Raw genomic sequence first — 19,556 nt, forward strand, 5'->3', positions numbered from 1 at the left:
GCAGGGGCAGCAGGCCAAGCAAAGCACCCTAGACGTCCCACTCCCCAGTAACGCTATCCAGCTCCTCCTGGGGGACCCCAAGGCATTCCCAGGTCAGCTTAGATATCCCTCCATCATGTTCTGGGTCTGTCCCGGGGCCTCCTACCTATGGGATGTGCCTGGAACACTTCTAACAGGACACGTCCAGGACCATCCTGATCAGATGCCTGAACCGCCTCAACTGACCCTTTTGACGTGATGGAGCAGCGGCTCTACTCCGAGCTCCCTACGGCTGTCTGAGCTCCTCACACTACCTCTAAGGCTGAGCCCAGACACCCTGCAGAAGAAACTCATTTTGGTCGCCTGCATCCGCAATCTCATTCTTTCGGTCACCTCGCAGAGCTCATGACCATAGGTGAGGGTTGGGACGTAGATGGACCTGTACATCGAAAGTTTCGCCTTCTGGCTCAGACTGAGTATTTTTACTGTGTATTTATGTTTTTTTAAAGATTTTTTTGGGGGGCTTTTTAGCCTTTAATGTATAGGACAGACAAGTGTGAAGGGGGGAGAGAGAGAGGGAGTGACATGCAGCAAAGGGCCACAGGCTGGAGTCGAACCCGGGCCGCTGCGGCAACAGCCTTGTATATGGGGCGCCTGCTCTACCACTAAGCCAGCCAACTATGCCCTGTATTTTATGTGTGCTAAATGTATGGATCCTACAGCTGCACAAACAACAAATAATATTATTAATTGATTTATATTTGTGGGTCTTTTTTCTCCTAACTACATATGTAGACATATCGACAGTATGTATTTACCAAATCATATTTTCTGTGGTTTCAAATTAGCAGATCTACTCCACAGTCTTTCGCTCACTCCCTGGTAACTGCAGAAATACCTTTTGAGGCAGGTGTCACCTTGGTTTGAAAATACTGGTCTATTCTATGTAGAAATAATGATAGTAATTTTTGTTTTTACAAGCTCTCTTTGCACCAACATCCATAATTGCAGGGATGCTGCTGTATTAATCACATCTGAATAGAAGGTCCAATTTAAAACCATTATTGTGATCTCCGACACACAGTATTATCATCTTTCTGCTTTTGCTTTTTGGTTTCATTGTCATCATAGATCATAAATAACAGAGAGATGTAATGTGTCTGTCTACCACTAAACCAACTACACATAACAAATTCAACTGTGCCAGATATGTCAGTAATGGTAAGTTAAGTATGCATGATCATATCACATGTTGACATGTTGAGTTGTTGCATCATGGGTTTTATCATTCAAACACACAAATGTAAACCAGTATTTTGTAATCTATATATTTCAAAATGTTCTTGTACACTGTTGGTTTCCCAGGTGTCTTTAACCTTTATAACATGTGCATTAGTCTTACACTGCCCCCTACTGTTAAAGGCACAAACAGTCCCCTCTCCTTTTTGTGAATGGAACAATTTGCCCTGCAGCAGGAACAAACTGCCCTGAGGAATGCTCTAGGGGGGGTCGGATTGTTGAAGCCAAGATTCTGACGTAAATGCTGTAATATCTGTGAAAGACTTCAGCTCTCCTTTGGCTGTTTGAATTCCACAAAGTGATTGATGTTGTGTTTGTGCTGGTATCATTTTGACGAGTGTCTGCGAAGACAAAGCGTCTCCTGAGATCTGACGTAAAAGCCATTTACATGAGTGCAGAAATGCCACTAACAATCACACATCAAAGGAAGTAAATAACTTACAGTGTGAGGCTGATGAGGAGTAAGACATCATTCAGTGGCACACAGGCTGTCTAAATTTGGCACACCTAGTTAACATGCAGGGTTGATATGAAAATAGGGACACCCATGGCAACGGTATGAATATGAATTTTGTCCTTGTCACAAGGACATAGAATGTTTTTCTTCCTTTCTTCTTGTCGGTGGGTGTACAGGGACAGGTCAAGGAAAAATTATACACAGCACAATGACATCTTTACATTATTTTATATTCCACATACAGAAAGATCATTTTCAATGGGGCTGGGTGTTGATACAAACTTACAACATGACTACCAATACTAGTAGCCTTAAAGTGATACTGATACCCGTAGAGCAGTGGTTCCCAGTTGGTGGGCCGCGGTCTAAAAGTGGGTCACAGATCCATTCTGAATGGACCACAATGGACTCACAGATGTGTCAAGTTTGTAAAAAGCAAATTTCATTTTTAAGTACAGTGAATATCTGGAACAGAGCTTTTATTTTGAAGTGCCGTTTCTGTCTAACAGACAGGTACTTGACAGAGACAGGCTGCAAACTAGCTTGATAACGAAAGTAGGATGCTTAATAAATTAAACTGTGTGGACCTTGAACTAATGATGAAGGAGAAATCTGGATCCCATGGCTGGAACAGTTGGGAACCACTGCTTTAGAGTACTTCATTTAATATATCCTTTGTACTTCATTCAGGACCCATCATGTAAATGGAAGCATTCAGTTGTGTACAATACTACCAGATGCCATAGGCGTGTATTATTACCATATCTTTGAACATTTTGGTAGCATCTCAGCATGCTGACCTGCCAACGTTGCCAAATAAACTGAGCTCGACTTCACCACACCACAGACTGTATGGGTTGTAGCTGCTGCAGGAGTGGGCCAATCACACGTAGCATTAAATCAAAGAACATTTGCTGTGATTGGCTGTGAGCAAAACCATACAAATGTTTTTCTAGATCTGGGTACCAAGAGGATTGAATGCAGGTATCATTTGACTGGAGAGGTTTCAGTAGTTCTTGGTACTGGTTATTTTGGTTGATGACATAGGCATAGATTTGCCTGGGGGGGGGTATGTCCCCCTCAATATTAGGAACATGTGCATCTGTCCCACCCAATAAAAAACAAAGTGAAAGTAGCAGAGGACTTTTGTTTTGACAAAATTAAAGACATTTACACCATAAAATTCACCACAATGCAGCACATTTGTCTTCCTTTCTCAGGGTCAAGGCAGCAAAATGATACACAAGATAATCGCATCCTTAAATTAATCAGAACCTATATTTTTTATTCCACACATACAAAGATAATTTTTATTAGGGCTGGGTGTTGTTCACAAAATTAAAGTACCACTACCAGTACTAGGCAGCACGGTGGTGTGGTGGTTAGCACCGTCGCCTCACCCTGGTTCAATCCAGGGTGTGGGAGCCATTCTGTGTGGAGTCTGCATGTTCTCCCCATGTCGGCGTGGGTTTTCTCCAAGTACTCCAGCTTCCTCCATGAGTGTGAATGGTTGTCTGTCTCTACAGTATGTGTCAGCCCTGTGTTAGTCTGGTGACCTGTCCAGGGTGTACCCTGCCTTTTGCCCAGTGTCAGCTGGGATAGGCTCCAGCCCCCCCCCCACGACCCCCAAGAGGATAAGCAGTTAGTAAATGGATGGATGGACTACCAGTACTAGTAGCCTTAAAGTAATAACAATACCTGTAGACTGTAACTTTATTTGATACAACCTTTCTACTTTATTCTGCAACCATCAAGTAAATGGAAGCATTCGGTCAAGTAAAATGCCGCCACCACAGGTGTGTAACATTAACGTTTTGGTAGCATGTTGAACTACCAGCACTATCAAATACATTGCGCATCACACAGATGTGTGATGTATGGGTTGTAGCTGCTGTGGTTGTGGGTCAATCACATGTTGCATCAAATCAAAGAACTCTTGCTGTTGTTGGCTGCAAGCAAAACCATGCAATTTTTTTTTCTAGTTTTGGGTACCAAGAAGATTGAGTGCAGGTGTCATTTGACTGGCGAGGTATTGATACCTCTTGGTACTGGATTATTTTGGTTGATACAATAGGCATAGATTTTCCCCTCAAAATTAAGAATAGATAGATAGATAGATAGATAGATAGATACTTTATTGTCCCTGAAGGGAAATTTGTCTTGGACTCCATGAGCTGAGACAAGCTCATGGAGTCCAAGACAAATTTCCCTTCGGAGACAATAAGGGGAAATTTGTCTTGGATTCCATGAGCTTGTCTCATGTGCATCTCTCCCACCCAATAAAAACAAAGTGAGAGTAGCAGAGGACTTTTGTTTTGACACAATTAAAGACATTTACACCATAAAATTCAACACAATGTAGTAAATTAAGTGCTTGACACTTTTCTGGTTGAGGACCCCCAAATCCACCATTTCATATGTGTCACCTCAAATGCTGAAACAACACCTACGCCCTTTGATACCTCAGGAACTGACGACTGATACCTAGCCCATTTTTTGCTACAGACTACTCACTGGAGAATGCTGAGGCGCTGAAGTGGATTAGATATTATATTGGATTCTCATCACCTCTCCCTCCATCTGCTCAGATATAATCTAAGGTGAAGTTTAAAGTAACCTCTTATTCTTTTCATCAGGCCCCCATGACTCACCCCCCTTCTGTGCTCTCTCAGTAGTTGTCAATAATGTGGTTTACTGTTGATTTTGGCAGCAAACTCCAAACTAATTAAAACACGAAGCCATCAACAAATTAGCAGAGCTGTAATTTCTCTAATCACACAGGACAAAACTGTCAGCTGTATCAACAGCAAACCTAATACGCAAAACCAATTCAATTTCACACTCATTACACTTTTATAGAACTCATTTGTATCGCACACTCGGATATGAATTGTATTGTGGGTAACTGGGTCCAATAACAGCTCTTCTCTCTACAGCACAAATTACAAGTTGAACGTTTATCCAGGTGGTCAATTCAAGGGTCTACAACATATTCAGATATCTGAATTCAGTTAAAAGTATTTCGAGAGTATGGACCAATGAAATATTTTCCGCTATGGGAAGTCTGGGAACCGAGCTGATAATGTGTGTCCTTGTTAGGAGTCAAGATGACAGAGCGTTCCCCCCAGAGACAAGAGAAAACAAACAGACTGAAAGAAGAGAAAGACTTCTGCTTTGAAGAAACATGGATTGAGTTTTGTTACATGCCTGCAGGCTTTGGTGAGGAAATGCATTCTGTGGATATTTGCATAATAGGCATCTGTCTAGTTAGCTATTCACATCAGCAAGCGTTTTGGTTCAGAATTATGAGCACAATTTGTTTGGAGAGCAAACAGAACGATCGCCTGCGTTATCTGTGAGCCACAAAAATGTTCATTTGAATATCCAGAAGCTCATAAATACACAGAGAGCTCCTCATTGTGGATTCACTTTACTGTCAGTTTCAGTGTGGAGTGTGAGACCATCACAGCTGAAGGGGCAGAAATTGAGACTTCTATTTTTGTATGTGACTGAATTCAGCTTTAACTGGGTTGATTCAGTTGGGTTTGGCACACATGCTTGGTTGGTGACAAGTTAGTGTCTGGCCTTAATAACATTTAATCCGCTGAAAACATGAAGCAGCAGACTTTATGTTGCCAGGAAACACATCTGGCATGTGTTGGCCTTTGAAGGGCTGGTACCATGAGAAATGATATTGTGTGTTTAATTATTTCCTTCACTGTCGGACCTTTTGTTGCAAATGATTGCAATGTCACTGCCATTACAACTCATTGTGAAAATGGGAAAAATAAGCAAAACTGTGATTGTGGTTTGTGTGAACAGGATTTTATGTGTGCGTGCATATCAATATGTGTCCTTTAGGGTGTTTCTTTTCTCTCTATAAGACTCTCTCTGTATAAGAGTCTCTTAGACACATGAAATCACTTCAGTCACATCAACAGGTCTAATTTCCAGCATTTGCTTACAGCAAGAGTTATCTCACACACACACACATGCACGCACACACAGCCTGGTGATGACACTGCATGACACTGTCTGACAGACAAACTGGGAGAGTGGACTGGGGCCAGAGGGCCTGGCTACTCATTACAGATTTTACAAAGATCCTTACAGATGTGATGTGTGTGTCGCACGCATGCATAAGCTCAACAGCATGTGCAATGTGTGAGTGGTAGTAAAGCCAAAAATAAAGCTGGTTGCTAAAGAGCTCCATCTAATGTCCAACACATGGAAGTGTCTTTTTATTCACCTTGACCTGCACTACAGATAAATCAGGTCTGTGTTCCTCTCAGAAGCTAAGTGGACTGTTTTTAATTAAATTATTGCTCAGTACAATTGATTTAGTTGTCCGGCAACAGAGTTTAGTTTTTTCCATTAATAACAAACTTCATTTTCAGCTTTTAAGATACAGTAAGAGTGGAAACATATAGAAACAGAAAAATACAAATACAAATGGAGCATTTAGAAAACAAAAAACAATACCAAACAGAAAAGGACAACAAAAGTTAAACAAATGTAACATAAACTGAAGTGGATGTCACAGAAGGTTCACTTGAGAATTTTAAAGATTTTCCAAATATTTATCATTTTGGCAGGTTTTTTGTTTTATGAGGAAGAAATTGTTGAGTGGGTCCATCTCCTTCATAAAATAAAATTAGATTAAGAAATAAAAAAGAAGTATTATCTTTGTGACAGTGTTCATAGCACCCAAGTATACTAACAGAGTTTAGTGTGTAAAGTCTGAATCTGCTACCTGATCTCAGATGACTTTGTCTTCAAAATAAAAGCATATGTGTTTGGATCAGACATCATATGAGACAATGAGAAGTTGTAATTAGAAAAAAAAAGCATTTATATAAATATCACAAAGGTGTTATACTCCGTTGTTTCCACTCATGAGCAGGTATTTGACGAAATTGACCACCATTTTCAACACCTACTTTTGTTTTGAAAGCACTTCCGGAAAAAGGTACGCTGATTGACACGCTAGGTTGCTAGGTAACCTGTTAATGACATGGTCAACTGTCGTTAGCAGGCAGCGTCTAATTACAGCGGAAGTCATGAGGTGATTTTCTTGTTAGCTTGTTGTTTGACTAACTTATTTGCGTGTGTGTGAAACATAGTAAAGTTTTTTGATTAGGGCAAGATGTTAAATCCAGTGTGTAGTCTGTTTAATTTAGTTTTCAACTGTTTTATCACGACTAAGCTAGCTAACATTAATTTAATTAGTTAGCTTAGCTGTTAGCCTGCTCCAGTCATGATGCCACTTAGAGTTTTATTCCTTGAAAACCAAGCATTGCATATTTCTGAAGGACTTCAGTGACGGATGAACAATTTGACATTGTTTATTGGAGTATATATCACAGCAAATAGTTATGAATTTATCAGTCTTTGACTTCTCTTGTCATCCTAATGGCATTTCATGTGATCCCATGGTGGGTCCACACCCTATCAAACCCTGGTGTCACATAGTCAGTGTGAAATAGCCTTTAAATCCTGCAATAAGAGGGGCTTTCACAAATCTTTAAAGGTAGATTCAGGTGCTGTATTTATGTACAAATAGTAAAAGTTTAATAATACTCAATTTCAATAAAGATTCTGCTTTATAAAGCAGAAAAAAAACCACATTATGTACACCTGCTTACTATATAGCATTAAACTACCTTTACCACCTACTTACTTTTTTTGACGACACCTACTAGATATTTATATAGAGCATGCACAATAAAAATTCTCACATAGGCCACTGAAGGGTCAATCCTGAATTTTACGTGCATATATTAAACAAATCAAACCTTTCAATCACAGCCTGTTTGAGCTGTGATGATGATATTTGAATGAGTGTACAGTTCAGAAATGAATTCGTCAAGTCCTTGTGTCATAAACAAAAGTCCTGCAGAGTGCTTCTGTAAAGCCCCATGAAGGTAAAGTACCCTTCTAGTGTACACTGCTGAACTGGTGCAGTAAGGGACATTCAAACATACCTCACTCTGGAGTGTGTGCCCAAGAGACCCTGGAATATTTACTGTAGGGATGTAACTCTGAAACTGTTGTCAGACATGATTCTGTGCCATTGTGTCATCGTTAAATTGAGCTGGAAACAAAGGTTTTTTTTTTCGGTGGCTCACACTGTATGTGTTATCTTTAAAGGAACAGTTCATCCATAAATCAAAAATACATATTTTAACTCTTACATGTAATGCTATTTATTAATCTGGATTGTTTTGGTGTGAGTTGCAGAGTGTTGGAGATGTCTGCCCTCACTCTAATATTGTGGTCTGGTAGTCTGGCGATAGTCTGGCGACCTGTCCAGGGTGTGTCCTGGGATAAGCTCCAGCCCCCTCGTGACCCTCGAGAGGATAAGTGGTTATGGAAATGAATGTAGTGGAATAAAAAGTGTGACAATGAAGTGGAGAAGAAGTTAAAGTCTAGATTGTATTTGAATACAGTGCTGGAGTAAATGTAGTTGCCCTCGACTGTCTGCCTTCTCTTTTCCTCATCATTTCTTCTGTTCTCGTTTTTAAATATGCATCCAGCTTACAGGAGGAGGGTCCCCAGGAGCCCCACCAGGAGACACTGCAGCAGATATCAGCCAGAATAATTCAGAAGGCCTGGAGAAGATATGTGGTGGGCACACACACACTCTTGAAAATGCACAAATTAAAGTCAACAGGCATAAACTAAAACTTTTCTTTTCCTCCCCAAACTGTAGTACAGGGAGGTCTTCAAGTATTTCAAAGAGCTTATCAGCCGTTGCAACCAGGGGGATCCACACACAATCCTCAAAACTGTCAATCCTCGAGAGGTAACAGAAACAATGATCTATAAAATGAAAACAACAAATTAAACAGTAACAGTAAGATCTGATCCTCCTGTGGCAGGCAGAGTTACTGGATGCTGCTGCTGGCGTGTTCATCCGATTTCGACTTGGAGGGGTGAGAGCTAAATATACATAAGCCGTGGTGACTCACTCAGCAGCTGTGTGAATATGATTATTCAGACATACTTGCTGACATCAAGTGACTTTGCCTTCAGATTACCTTTCCTCCCAACATCTATTATAAGATCTTCACCTATCGACCCGTCATGGACGTGTGTGCCAGCAGCCCAAAGGACTACACCCAGCCTGGCCTTAAGAGGCCTGTGGCTCGGCAGGCCAACAACAGCTGGCCTCTTGTGCAGGAGGACCGATCAGGATGGTACCAGCGCATGGAGAACAACAGCTGGAGGCTCTTCTGTTGCAAGGTGAATAACTTGTCAAGGAGAATGTTCTGTTCTGCCTGTTATATGTACAAATACAGGTGCAAAACTGCCAAAGTATGATGTAATTTAGCCTTTTATGACACGATAACATGCTCACATTTAATGAAGAACAAAGTCAGATATAATATCAACTGTTAGCCACTTAAATCAGATGTTATAAAGTCTGTTTACATGCTCCTTCTTCTCTCTGATAGGGGCTTCCCATGGGTGAGCCCATTGAGATCAGTGCCAACACAAAAATGGACTTTCACTATTCCAGGTTGCAGCGGCAGCAGGATGTAGACAAGTGGCGGAAGAAGAGGAAAATTGAATGGCTGAAGCATATGTAAGTTTTTAATATTTGTTTGTCCTTTGCCGTGCAACAGCCACTGCGGCCTTGAGTGACGATTACAGATTAACGGTAAATGTCAGTCTCAGACCAGAGGATCCACTGTCTGCTAGCTAGCTGTCACTGTGCCCAGGACGAGATGCAGAAGTGCACATTCAACCAAAATTGGCTATTTGTTTTGGCAGTATGGCTGAAACTGTCCAAGGGGATGCGTAGGAGGCTCTGTGTATGTTATGCTAAAAGTTTTTCAGAGACAGCACAATGGGAATCCAGGCAGTGGAATCCCAAGTGCAGAGTGAGAAACACAAGTCGCCAAGGAGACTCGCCAACAAACGCGATGTGTTTATTTCACTGTTCTGTTCTACCCTCACCTCTGCCATGAGACAAAAATGTCACGTTTTATGTTACAGTTAATATTTGGGCCACATTTTCCCTCGACCTTTGATTTTTTGTTAGTTTGGTTTTCTTTGTTTCTTTTTGGTTATCATAAAATTGGTCATAAATTTCATTTTGAATGGCATTTAAAAAGTCTTAAAACATCTTAATTCTAAACTACTTCAAGCAAAAACCCTGTTGTGTCAGTTGTGTGTTATGATTATATTCCATTCACAGAGCTAAAAGATCCCAAAGATAACTTCCTGTTAACCTTTGATAACCCTAGGTTGCTTAACAGAACACTGCTACAGTATTTTGATGATAAATTAAAAGTTTTGACTCTTTAATCCACGTAGCCAAAAATGACATATTTCCTTTTTTATGTATGACACTAAACTAAAAATGGCGTATTTTGTATGAAGATATCAAGTAATGAACAATGATTGATAAAGACAAATTCAGGTGTACAAAGTGCTGCACAAAGTAAACAAGGGCATATGCAGTGTTCGACTCTATCTTTATCTATATTCGAAAATGGATTCACAAAACATTTCTATCATGCAGCAAAGTGAGTATTATTTTATCTGGATGGACTTGAAGGATTCTAGAAATACCTTGGAAACAGTGACAAGTGTTACAAAGGACCTGATGGGTTTATGTGTGCTAGTGGAGCGGCTGTAGGGAGGACAATGTTGGCCAACACACTGTTGGATGGATTATGAAATTTTGGTCTTTAGAGGATGAATCCTGCCAACTTTAGTGATTCTCTGACTTTTCCTCTGGTGCCACCATGTGGTTGAAAATTATGGTGAGTGAATTTAAAAATTAGTTTCCCTTTGGACTGTTTTTTTTTTAATACTCTGTACGATTCCCCGTCATCAGATCTTCTGTCCCTTACACACAGGTATAACCAGGGTCGTGTGCAGACTCATCCCGTGCATGGACACATGGCGACATTGGTGGGGAATTCAGCTCAGGAAGTGATGGACATCACTGAAAATATGGGAGAGGATGAGATACTAGAATGGGAGCTGGATGAGCTGCTGGCTTGGACCAACACTCTCAGCTTTGAGGAGTAAGATCCTCTGCTCACTGTCAGCCAGGAATAATGATTGTAAACTTAATTTATGGTGCACCCTTTAAAACACAGTGTAGACTAAGAGCCAAACACTCAGCACACAGTAAAACAGGGTGAATTAAAGTAAAGCACAGGTAAAACCACCAAAAAGCTGTTTAAGACATGGGTTTTAAGAAGTGATTTAAAAGATGAGACAAAGTTTGCAACCTTGATCTCCTCAGGCAGGTCATTCCAAAGTCCAGGAGTACTGACCGCAAAGGCTTTATCATCTTTCTGAATTAATCTGGACCTGGAAATGTCAAGGAGCGACGCATCTTAGGATCTCACGGAGCTTTGTGAATACAGCCCCAGATAATTATCTTGAAGCAGGGCCTCTCAGGGCTTTGTAAGTTATCAATAACACCTTAAAATCTATCCTAAAAGCTACAGGTAGCCGGTGTAAGGAAGCTCAGACCAATAACATGTGGTCATGTTTCTGAGCCCATGGCAAAATCCTGGCAGCAGAATTTTGGATGAGCTGAAGACAGTAAAACTTTGGGACACTGTGATGCTTCCTGTTGAATAGACGGGTACATATTTTGATATATTGCTGTTTTGCCTGTGCAGGTACATGCGTGAGTGGAGAGGTTTGGCCTGCAGCTGCTCCTCTGAGCCAAGCAAAGGTGAAAACAATCTTTTTTCATTCACAGGAATGACTTGTTACCTATTTAATGCCTCACAGGGTAGGCTGTACTGCCATGTGCTGTTTCAGTTTGAGGCTGTAGCTCCTCTGTTCTAATCCAAACCCTACTGACACTAAGCTGCTCTCATTTATTCGGTCTTCTCTCCCTTTGACCTTTGTCTTCTCTCTCTTCTCTTGTCCTCCTCTTCTTCTGACAGATGTTCCTTCATGTCCCCCCCAGGTTAGATCCACATGAGTCTGCTGCTGTGGCTGATGAGGACAGTTAAGTAAAACAGAATCAAAGTATCTGTGCTGTACACAATTAGCATTCTCTAAAGTCACACTTTATCTCCACAACAGTAGGGAACACTAGTGTGTCTGTAAGATGGGACACAAACCTGTAATCATTGTTTCCTGTTCCTGTCCAAAGAACTACAGACTTATTATCTATGCAATCAAGTTATCATCGAAAACGGAACCAATAAAGTATAATCAATGTGATTATCTCATGGTAATTGTGTTATTGCAGCAGTTAAGTAGATTTTATTCATATGATTATTTTTATGACTCATTAAAATGAGTGTTTGAACTTCTGTGACCTGAAATCAACAGATGTATTATTGAATCTCAGTGACGTCACACCGGGTCAAACTGATTATGAGCGGAGACATCTGGCTGCTCCCACAGAGTGGAGTTAATGTGTCTCACAGTTCCTCTGGTTATCACAAGACCCATGGGTATCATTTGAATGTTTTGCCTGGCTCTTATATACATAAATACAAATTCAGGTAAAGGTATCAGCAGGTGTCCTGGACTCTTCATACCAACTGTGTATGCAAAATGAGTCCTCAAAAAGCCTGTGTCCTTAACTGCCTTACGTACTGTAGATGTGATCTTGTGCCTCGTGGTTCAGTCACTGCAGCTTACTGTGAGGACAGTGTACAGTTTATCCCCATGGAGAGAGACTCTCAAATGAGGTGCAGACTTCCCTGTGTGTCACTGATAATGAGGAAATACAGTGAGTGCTAGACGGAGCAGTGAGTGACAACAACTCCGCCCACATTTAAGGGTACTTTTTGTGGTGAAACACTAGAGTCTAGGTCTTTGGTTCTAAAGGTACCATACCGAAAGTGTTTGGTAGAGACGGGGTTGAATGAGAATGAGTCGTTATTTCTACAGATGGAGTCCACGGTATCTGCCGTATTGTTTCTCCAGTAGTCCAGTGCAGACAAACCAAACCCGGCTCTACAAAGGGCCACCTGCATTTTTGCGTCGGCCACTGTAGTTCTACACACTTGGCACACAAGAGAGGTTTCACTTCTGTAACCTCACCGGTAGATGCGACTGAATCCTACACACTGGACCTTTAAACAAAATTAATAGACATTCAAAAAAGCAGCACAACATCATAATGTTGATTTAGAATGCTAAAAACATTACGAATGAAGCCTCAAACTATTTGGTACAGCTGTTGTTTATGCATTGGTGTATTTGTTTTTTAATTCTCTGATAATCTACTTCATTGCATTTGTTTCCATGTGTCAGTGTATCTCTGTAGAGGTGTCCCAAGCATGGCCCACTGGTAGGAGGCCCCGGGGCAGACCCAGAACATGCTGGAGGGATTACATATCTCATCTGGCCTGGGAACACCTTGGGGTCCCCCAGGAGGAGCTGTCACTGGGGAGAGGGATGTCTGGGGTGCTTTGCTTGGCCTGCTGCCCCTGCGACCCAGCCGTGGATAAGCGGATGAAAACGGATGGATGGATGTATCTCTGTACATCCTTGAGGGATAATCATAGGCTAATTGTATTTTTTAGAAGCCTATAGTCATGAAAGAGAAGGGAAAATGTAATTGACTGAAATAATACGACACAAACTGAACTCAAAGATGTCTGTGGCTTGAGTTTGGGCTAAAAAAAAAGTTATAAATTACACAGCACATACAGTGCTACAATACAGTTATTTAATCATTTCAGTTATGAGCCGTTAGAATTACAGTTGGGGTTAACCTGAGCATCAAAGCAGATCAAACGGATTGTGACCTCAAACGACTGACTTCACCCAGAGAACTGGCTCCTGGTGAAATTTGACTCTTTTGCATTGCTGTTACCCAAATCTGTCACGCAAATGTTTGGTAATTTTACTGTATTTAAACTGCCATTGACTTCACTCCTTTCACATCTGCACAGGTAAGGTAAAGCTGGGTTACAGCCCTTGATTAACTCATCTGGCTACAGCTTAACTAAATTAACTGTAAATGTATGAATGTTTAAAGATCCTGATACAGTCTCAAAGTATTGTCTCCACTAACTAATCTTCTCCCTCCGTCATCCTTCCAGAAACAGCAGCTGAAACCCGGCAGCACTGAACCAAAGCAGCTGAAATGGCAAACCTGAAGACTGGAGACGCAGCCGACTGGATCAAATCTCTGATTCAAGAGTCCCATAAGGCCAAAGAGTTCTCCTACTGTCCTTACAGCCAGCTCCGAGTGGGATCAGCCCTGCTCACAGAGGATGGAAGAATCTTCTCAGGTAAAACATGATCTACACTCGAAGTAGTATGAGTGAGAGAAGCTGGTAATCTGGTTGTTGAAGTAAGTAAAAACTGAAGGTGATATGCTTGATTTTTCTGACAGGTTGCAATGTTGAGAACGCGTGCTTCTACCTGGGTCTGTGTGCAGAGAGGACGGCCATAAACAAGGCCGTCTCTGAAGGATACAAGAAATTCAAGGCCATTGCTGTGTCTAGGTGCCGTATTTATGTTTTTGTTTTGGGCATTTTTACAGCTTTTAAGTGGACATGTTGACACTGGGAAAATATATTTAACTAGAATGGCTTCAATAAAATGGCATGTCAAATTTGTTGCAAAGTGAGGAGCCAGACTTTCATTAAGAAGTCTCTTTCTACAGTGACCTGGAGGACCGGGTGATTCCTCCTTGTGGCGCCTGCCGACAGGTCATAAGAGAGGTAAAGCAGCTCTAGCCCTTATGTGAGAACAATACTTGCTTGTGGTGTTGCCTTCATCTTCCAAAGCCTGTCTCTCCCCTCTCAGTTTGGTGATATACCAGTCTTCATGACCAAGGTGGACGGATCCTACACCAAGATGTCACTGGAGGAGCTGCTTCCTCTGTCATGGGGCGCTGAGTACCTGAAGAAGTAGGAGATGAACTCTCCGAAACATTAAAGCATTTACTAGATGTCATCAAGTGTGAAGTGATGAGCACCGTTTGATTTCTGTGACACCTAGTTTTGAATCTTAAAAGTGTATAACTAGTCAGTCATTTGATTTGAAATAAAGACTTGTATCTTTAAAGGCTCGTGTCCGGAGATTTTGTCTTGTGACAGAGAGTCTAGCTGCATATCTGGCATTATCTTGGATTACTTTACAGAATATATTACTTAGTGTATTTCCACCTCTGTAACATTTGAACGTTTCTTTCTATATAATAAGATTCTAACAACTACTACAAGCTGAAATATGTTGGATGCCTGCTGTAAATATGTGAAGGAATCATAAGGTAACAAGCTGTGGTAAAACGATTGCTCATGATAATACAAGTAAAACAGGGAGATAGTTTAAACCCAGAATAAACTATACTTTTTATCAGTGTCACAATTTACAGTCATTTTCTACATTATTTAAACAGCTTACACAACATTAACTGTCACACACAGCCTATTTCCTGTAAGACAATGTACAGATAATGTTCGCATTTGCAGGATTTAGTATTTACAGGTTTATACTACAAACTACAAAAGTATAACTAAGTGCAAAAGTTATACGAAAAGAGGGGGCACCCGGATTTGAACCGGGGACCTCTTGATCTGCAGTCAAATGCTCTACCACTGAGCTATACCCCCATGTTCATTTGAGTAATTTCGCAAACATTTTAAAGATAACTACGAGTACAGTGTACGCTATTTATTTGTTAATATATAATGTAACTAAGATATATTGTAGAGTCATTAATAAATAAACATACTCCGCGTACAGTTTCTCATTATACAACGGTTTTTCAAAATGTTAAGTTGGACAACGGTTTTGTACCGGATGTGTCGTCATGAAAACCCGACTCAACCGGATATTCAATTGAAGGGAAAAGAAAGTGGAAGAAACGGCATCATAATGGTGAGTCTACACTCTTATCTCACATCATTTATCACATCTTAACGCTATTGATTATCGTGTAGTTGTTTTCTAGGTAAACCCATATATATATTTCACCCACTCACATCTTTGTCCTCTGTGTTTTTACCCTCTGAAATCCAGCAGTTGTGAATTTGATTAGTCACCGAAGCTAATGCTAACAGTGGCTAGCTATCAGGCTCTTAACCTAGCTAAAGATGAATGTAGCTTTCAGTCTTTGTAGCTGACGGTTGTTAACTCAGTATTAACAGTAGTAGAGGGTAAATGTGAATTGTTTTGTGTGTGTTACAGAATACTCGAGGACTCCGCTCTCAGCTGAAAGACAGCGTGCCTGTGGCAGGATTATGTCCGCAGGGAGCTTATGGTGTGCAGGACACTCTGCGGAGCGGGTGAGACACAAACATAATGAATCAGGTTTAACCTAACTCTGTATTTATAAACCTTCTCCCACCATGACAGACTATTAAATCTAGTAAAAAATGCTGGTTGTAGTTGTATTTTGACACTACATTGATGTGGACACCTGTCAAAACATGATTTAACGTCATCTATTAACATTTACATTTCATTTATGTGACAGTGTTTATTATTTTTGCTTTAAATAAAAAATAGTTTGGACACACATGAACACAAACTGTCTCACTAATTTGGGCAGGTAGTCCAGTAGCTCGCTGAAATTTCTGAGTTTGTCAGTGTGGTCTGGTGGCTTTGACCAGAGCATACACGGGGAACTAAGTTTCTCATACAGCCCCACTTCCAAAGATCCAAACTATTCCTTTAAGTTGCCTGATTATCCATTTCATTTACAGCAGTAATCCAGTGTGTTGTTGAGCCAGACTGATGAATCACTCAGGCCGATATTAGTTTATCACCAATATGAACGAATATGTGTAGTGTTAAGTAAGAAGAAAATTCCATATATGTTTGAAATCATTTTGAAACACCACACAACAGTTTGTCAACCAAAGAGAGCTGAGCTTATTTTTCAACTGTGAAATATCCTCTTCACGTGACTTGATATTAATATCTGTGTCTGTAGTTACTGGTCTCAAAGATTCATTTTGTTCAGGCTATGCTGGATATTTGATTGTAGAGCGACCTCTGCATAAAAGTTTACTGTTTTTCATCATAACATTTGATTGTCCCACCTCTTTAAAACCAAAATTACAGGCACATAATACTGATGTTCATCTGCTTGTTGTATTTCTTCTTCTGCTTTGCAGCTTCACCAGCGTAAAGAATGAGCTCATTCCAAGCCACCCGCTGGAGCTGTCAGAGAAAAATGTGAGTAATATGAAATGTACTGGAAAAAATGAGCATGAGTCATTTCAAACATGGTGCACTGTGGACTTTTTGAGAATAGTCCTTTTGACTTGTTATAAAAGGAAAAGCACAGCTGCTCAGTTACTTGTAGGTGTCCCAGTGAGAAAGGCAAACCTAACCTGAAACACACAATGAAACAGAATTATCTGTAGTATTATGTTAACTTAGCTCCTAACTACACAACAGATCGCCCTGTTTTATTAGTCAGAAGCTGATCAGTAGCCCAGCCCATCTTACCTCAGATTAATCAGAGCAAACGAAGGAACAAGTGAGAGTTTAATGTCGTATATGATGCTTGTTGTTGTCAGTGAGGGTCTGAACATTTTTGTGTGTTTCTGTGTTGTGCAGTTCACGCTGAACCAGGACAAGATGAACTTCTCTACTCTCAGAAACATCCAGGGTCTTCATGCTCCACTCAAACTTCAGATGGAGTACAGAGCAGCCAGACAGGTAACACAGACACACCCACAGACGCTGCATGTCCCAGTAAATCATCCCCAGTTCTGTTGCCCTCCTCCTTTCTCTCCCCTCTCCATAACTCCACGTCTCTCCCTCCATCTTCCAGATCCAGCGTCTGCCCTTCTTACCGAGTTCAAACCTGGCTCTGGATACACTGCGAGGCAGCGATGACTCCATCGGCTTCGAGGACATCCTCTGTGGTGAGTGACCTCGTCCCTTTATCACAGAATCATTCACTCCACCGTCTGACTGTGAGGTCTAACCAACACGCTGTGTTTGTGTCCTGTCACCTTGCAGATCCAGCTCAGAGTGAGATGATGGGCGAGCCACACCTGATGGTGGAATACAAACTGGGTCTATTGTGAAACAAGATGGACACACACATATAATACACAGCTGCACACATAGATTTAGGTTTATTATTTGTCTGCATACATTCATCGTTCATTGGCTCAACAACCAAATTCACCATCTGAGGTGTCTGGTTTGTGAAGAACTGAGTCGACCATCCTCGGGCAAAGGAAGGGTGGGTGTGTGTGCGTGGGGTTATCTTGTACATGATGAAATAAATCTGGAGTGTGACCGGGTCATTCAGACGAGCATTCAGTGGTGCTTTTATATGATTCCAACCCATCTGGTATTTCTAATAAAATTCAATAACCTTCCTCATCACGTGGGTGCATGTGTTTTGTGATTAATCTTCCTGTGTCGTCACCTTTTCTGTTACAGTTATCAAAATAATGTAAAATACTTGTGTGGCATCATAGCATAACCTTTGATCAGGTTACAGAATGTCATCTAGAATCTTGATGCAACAAATTTTGGGTCGTCTGAAGATGAAGCCAGTGTTATTTAGTAGCTTCTCTTTCTACTATTTGATGCTACACTGTAATACTGTAACACTGTAGCTGCTGCAGGTCTGTGTTTACACTACTGTCAAAGGAGCCACTTAGAAGCTGAACATAATTAGTTTTTCTGTCCATAATTATTTTGGTTTCTGATCATCTACATGAATCCATTACTAGTACATTACTCTACATTACGTCCATGGGATAGGTTGTTAAACTACAAGATAACTGCTGATTGGTCCTTTTAAAATTGCCACATACTTATATTTTCCAGTAGGAGTTGATTCAACATGTCATTTTTTAGAAACTGATGAAAAGCACAGAAAAAAATAGCTTTGTTTTTATTACTTTTGATGGGATAGTTGTACCTCCTATAAAGGATGGTAAATAGGCTACTGCTGATTGTGTGAAGTGTATTATGTTTTACTGCTCATTGTCACATTTGATCATGTGAGAGAATTCATGTTTTTAGACAGGAAATAGTCAACTGAATGAATCTGCATAGTGACTGATATGGCCAGATAGCAAGGTGTGACGGACTCAGTGGTAAACATCTTCATAGATTCATAGATTCTTCACCTTAGATAGTATTAAAATTACATACAGGACAAGAGACATGAATTGGGCAAACAAAAGGGGTGGTGGGGTTAGATGCTGTCAGACTGTGAGATGTACGGGAGCAGGGAGTTCCAGAGCCTGGGTGCAGTGCTGCTGAAAGCCCTGGCGCCCATGGTGCTGAGGCGTGAGGTGGGGATGGTCAGGTCATCAACATGTCCATGGAGGACAGTTGAGATTCTCCAGGTGAGATGGATCTGTCAGGAGTAAAGTAGTTACAATGGGCCCTAGTGCACGCTGTGTGCACATATCTTGTCACATGATCAGAGACTTGACATTGGATAACATCAACATACATATTACCCAGCAATCATCAGTGCATATATGTACGCAACAAAAAATACCAACACAATTAAAAAAATATTGATTTAATTTAACATTTTAATAGTTGATTTACAGTTATAGAATAAGCATATTATTATGCTATAGGTGCTACTGACTGACAGAGATGGGTTTGCCTTTTTCAAGGTTATATATGCAGAGGTGGGTAGAGCAGCCAAATATTGTACTCAAGTAAGAGTACTGATACTTTAGAACAATATTACTCAAGTAAAAGTAAAAAGTAGTCATCCAAATAATTACTTGAGTAAGAGTAAAAGAGTATTTGGTGAAAAAACTACTCAAGTACTGAGTAACTGTTGAGTAACGTCTGATTTATTTGTAAAATAAGAACATGAACGTAATCAATCAATCAAAAAAAAAAAAAATCTGCAAATTCATGTATT

At 40.7% G+C, this 19,556-nt stretch overlaps 3 protein-coding genes and 1 non-coding gene across 8 annotated transcripts; 3 read left to right on the forward strand and 1 right to left on the reverse strand.

Moving 5' to 3' along the window:
* The first annotated feature begins 6,751 nt into the window (after positions 1 to 6,751).
* Positions 6,752 to 11,814, forward strand: lg21h11orf65 (linkage group 21 C11orf65 homolog). 5 transcript variants are annotated; one of them, XM_049565945.1, is made up of 9 exons: positions 6,752 to 6,800; positions 8,272 to 8,362; positions 8,448 to 8,540; positions 8,617 to 8,670; positions 8,771 to 8,980; positions 9,258 to 9,323; positions 10,606 to 10,776; positions 11,386 to 11,441; positions 11,659 to 11,793. In XM_049565945.1, the coding sequence occupies exons 2-9, from the start codon at positions 8,358 to 8,360 to the stop codon at positions 11,694 to 11,696; spliced, it is 693 nt and encodes a 230-aa protein (XP_049421902.1). In that variant the 5' UTR covers positions 6,752 to 6,800; positions 8,272 to 8,357; the 3' UTR covers positions 11,697 to 11,793. The 5 variants fall into 5 exon arrangements, with proteins under 5 accessions (XP_049421902.1, XP_049421900.1, XP_049421898.1 ...); XM_049565943.1 differs by having other exon boundaries at positions 6,758 to 6,800; positions 9,193 to 9,323; positions 11,682 to 11,814; XM_049565941.1 differs by having other exon boundaries at positions 6,758 to 6,800; positions 9,193 to 9,323.
* A 1,994-nt stretch (positions 11,815 to 13,808) lies between these two features.
* On the forward strand, positions 13,809 to 14,752 carry LOC125882209 (cytidine deaminase-like). Its single transcript, XM_049565948.1, has 4 exons — positions 13,809 to 13,971; positions 14,076 to 14,187; positions 14,349 to 14,406; positions 14,492 to 14,752. Exons 1-4 carry the CDS (start codon positions 13,824 to 13,826, stop codon positions 14,597 to 14,599), a joined length of 426 nt encoding a protein of 141 aa, XP_049421905.1. The 5' UTR covers positions 13,809 to 13,823; the 3' UTR covers positions 14,600 to 14,752.
* Positions 14,753 to 15,228: 476 nt separating this feature from the next.
* On the reverse strand, positions 15,229 to 15,300 carry trnac-gca (transfer RNA cysteine (anticodon GCA)). The gene has a single exon. It is a non-coding gene; the product is annotated as a tRNA-Cys (tRNA).
* A 200-nt stretch (positions 15,301 to 15,500) lies between these two features.
* Positions 15,501 to 18,037, forward strand: LOC125882208 (proteasome maturation protein). Its single transcript, XM_049565947.1, is given in 7 exon segments — positions 15,501 to 15,528; positions 15,531 to 15,568; positions 15,878 to 15,975; positions 16,810 to 16,870; positions 17,258 to 17,359; positions 17,475 to 17,568; positions 17,666 to 18,037. Coding segments are annotated over 7 exon segments (489 nt in total). The 3' UTR covers positions 17,734 to 18,037.
* The last annotated feature ends 1,519 nt before the right edge of the window (positions 18,038 to 19,556 follow it).

This window comes from Epinephelus fuscoguttatus, linkage group LG21 (genome assembly GCF_011397635.1).
Source record: "Epinephelus fuscoguttatus linkage group LG21, E.fuscoguttatus.final_Chr_v1".
NCBI lineage: Eukaryota > Metazoa > Chordata > Actinopteri > Perciformes > Serranidae > Epinephelus > Epinephelus fuscoguttatus.

Coding starts and splice junctions, on each gene's coding strand:
- lg21h11orf65 (XM_049565941.1), top strand. Junction 8,671..8,770: donor TCCGATTTCGACTTGGAGGG/GTGAGAGCTAAA, acceptor CTTTGCCTTCAG/ATTACCTTTCCTCCCAACAT. Junction 11,442..11,658: donor CTCCTCTGAGCCAAGCAAAG/GTGAAAACAATC, acceptor TTCTTCTGACAG/ATGTTCCTTCATGTCCCCCC.
- LOC125882209 (XM_049565948.1), top strand. CDS start 13,824: ATGGCAAACCTGAAGACTGGAGACGCAGCCGACTGGATCAAATCTCTG. Junction 14,188..14,348: donor AAGGCCATTGCTGTGTCTAG/GTGCCGTATTTA, acceptor CTCTTTCTACAG/TGACCTGGAGGACCGGGTGA. Junction 14,407..14,491: donor GCCGACAGGTCATAAGAGAG/GTAAAGCAGCTC, acceptor CTCCCCTCTCAG/TTTGGTGATATACCAGTCTT.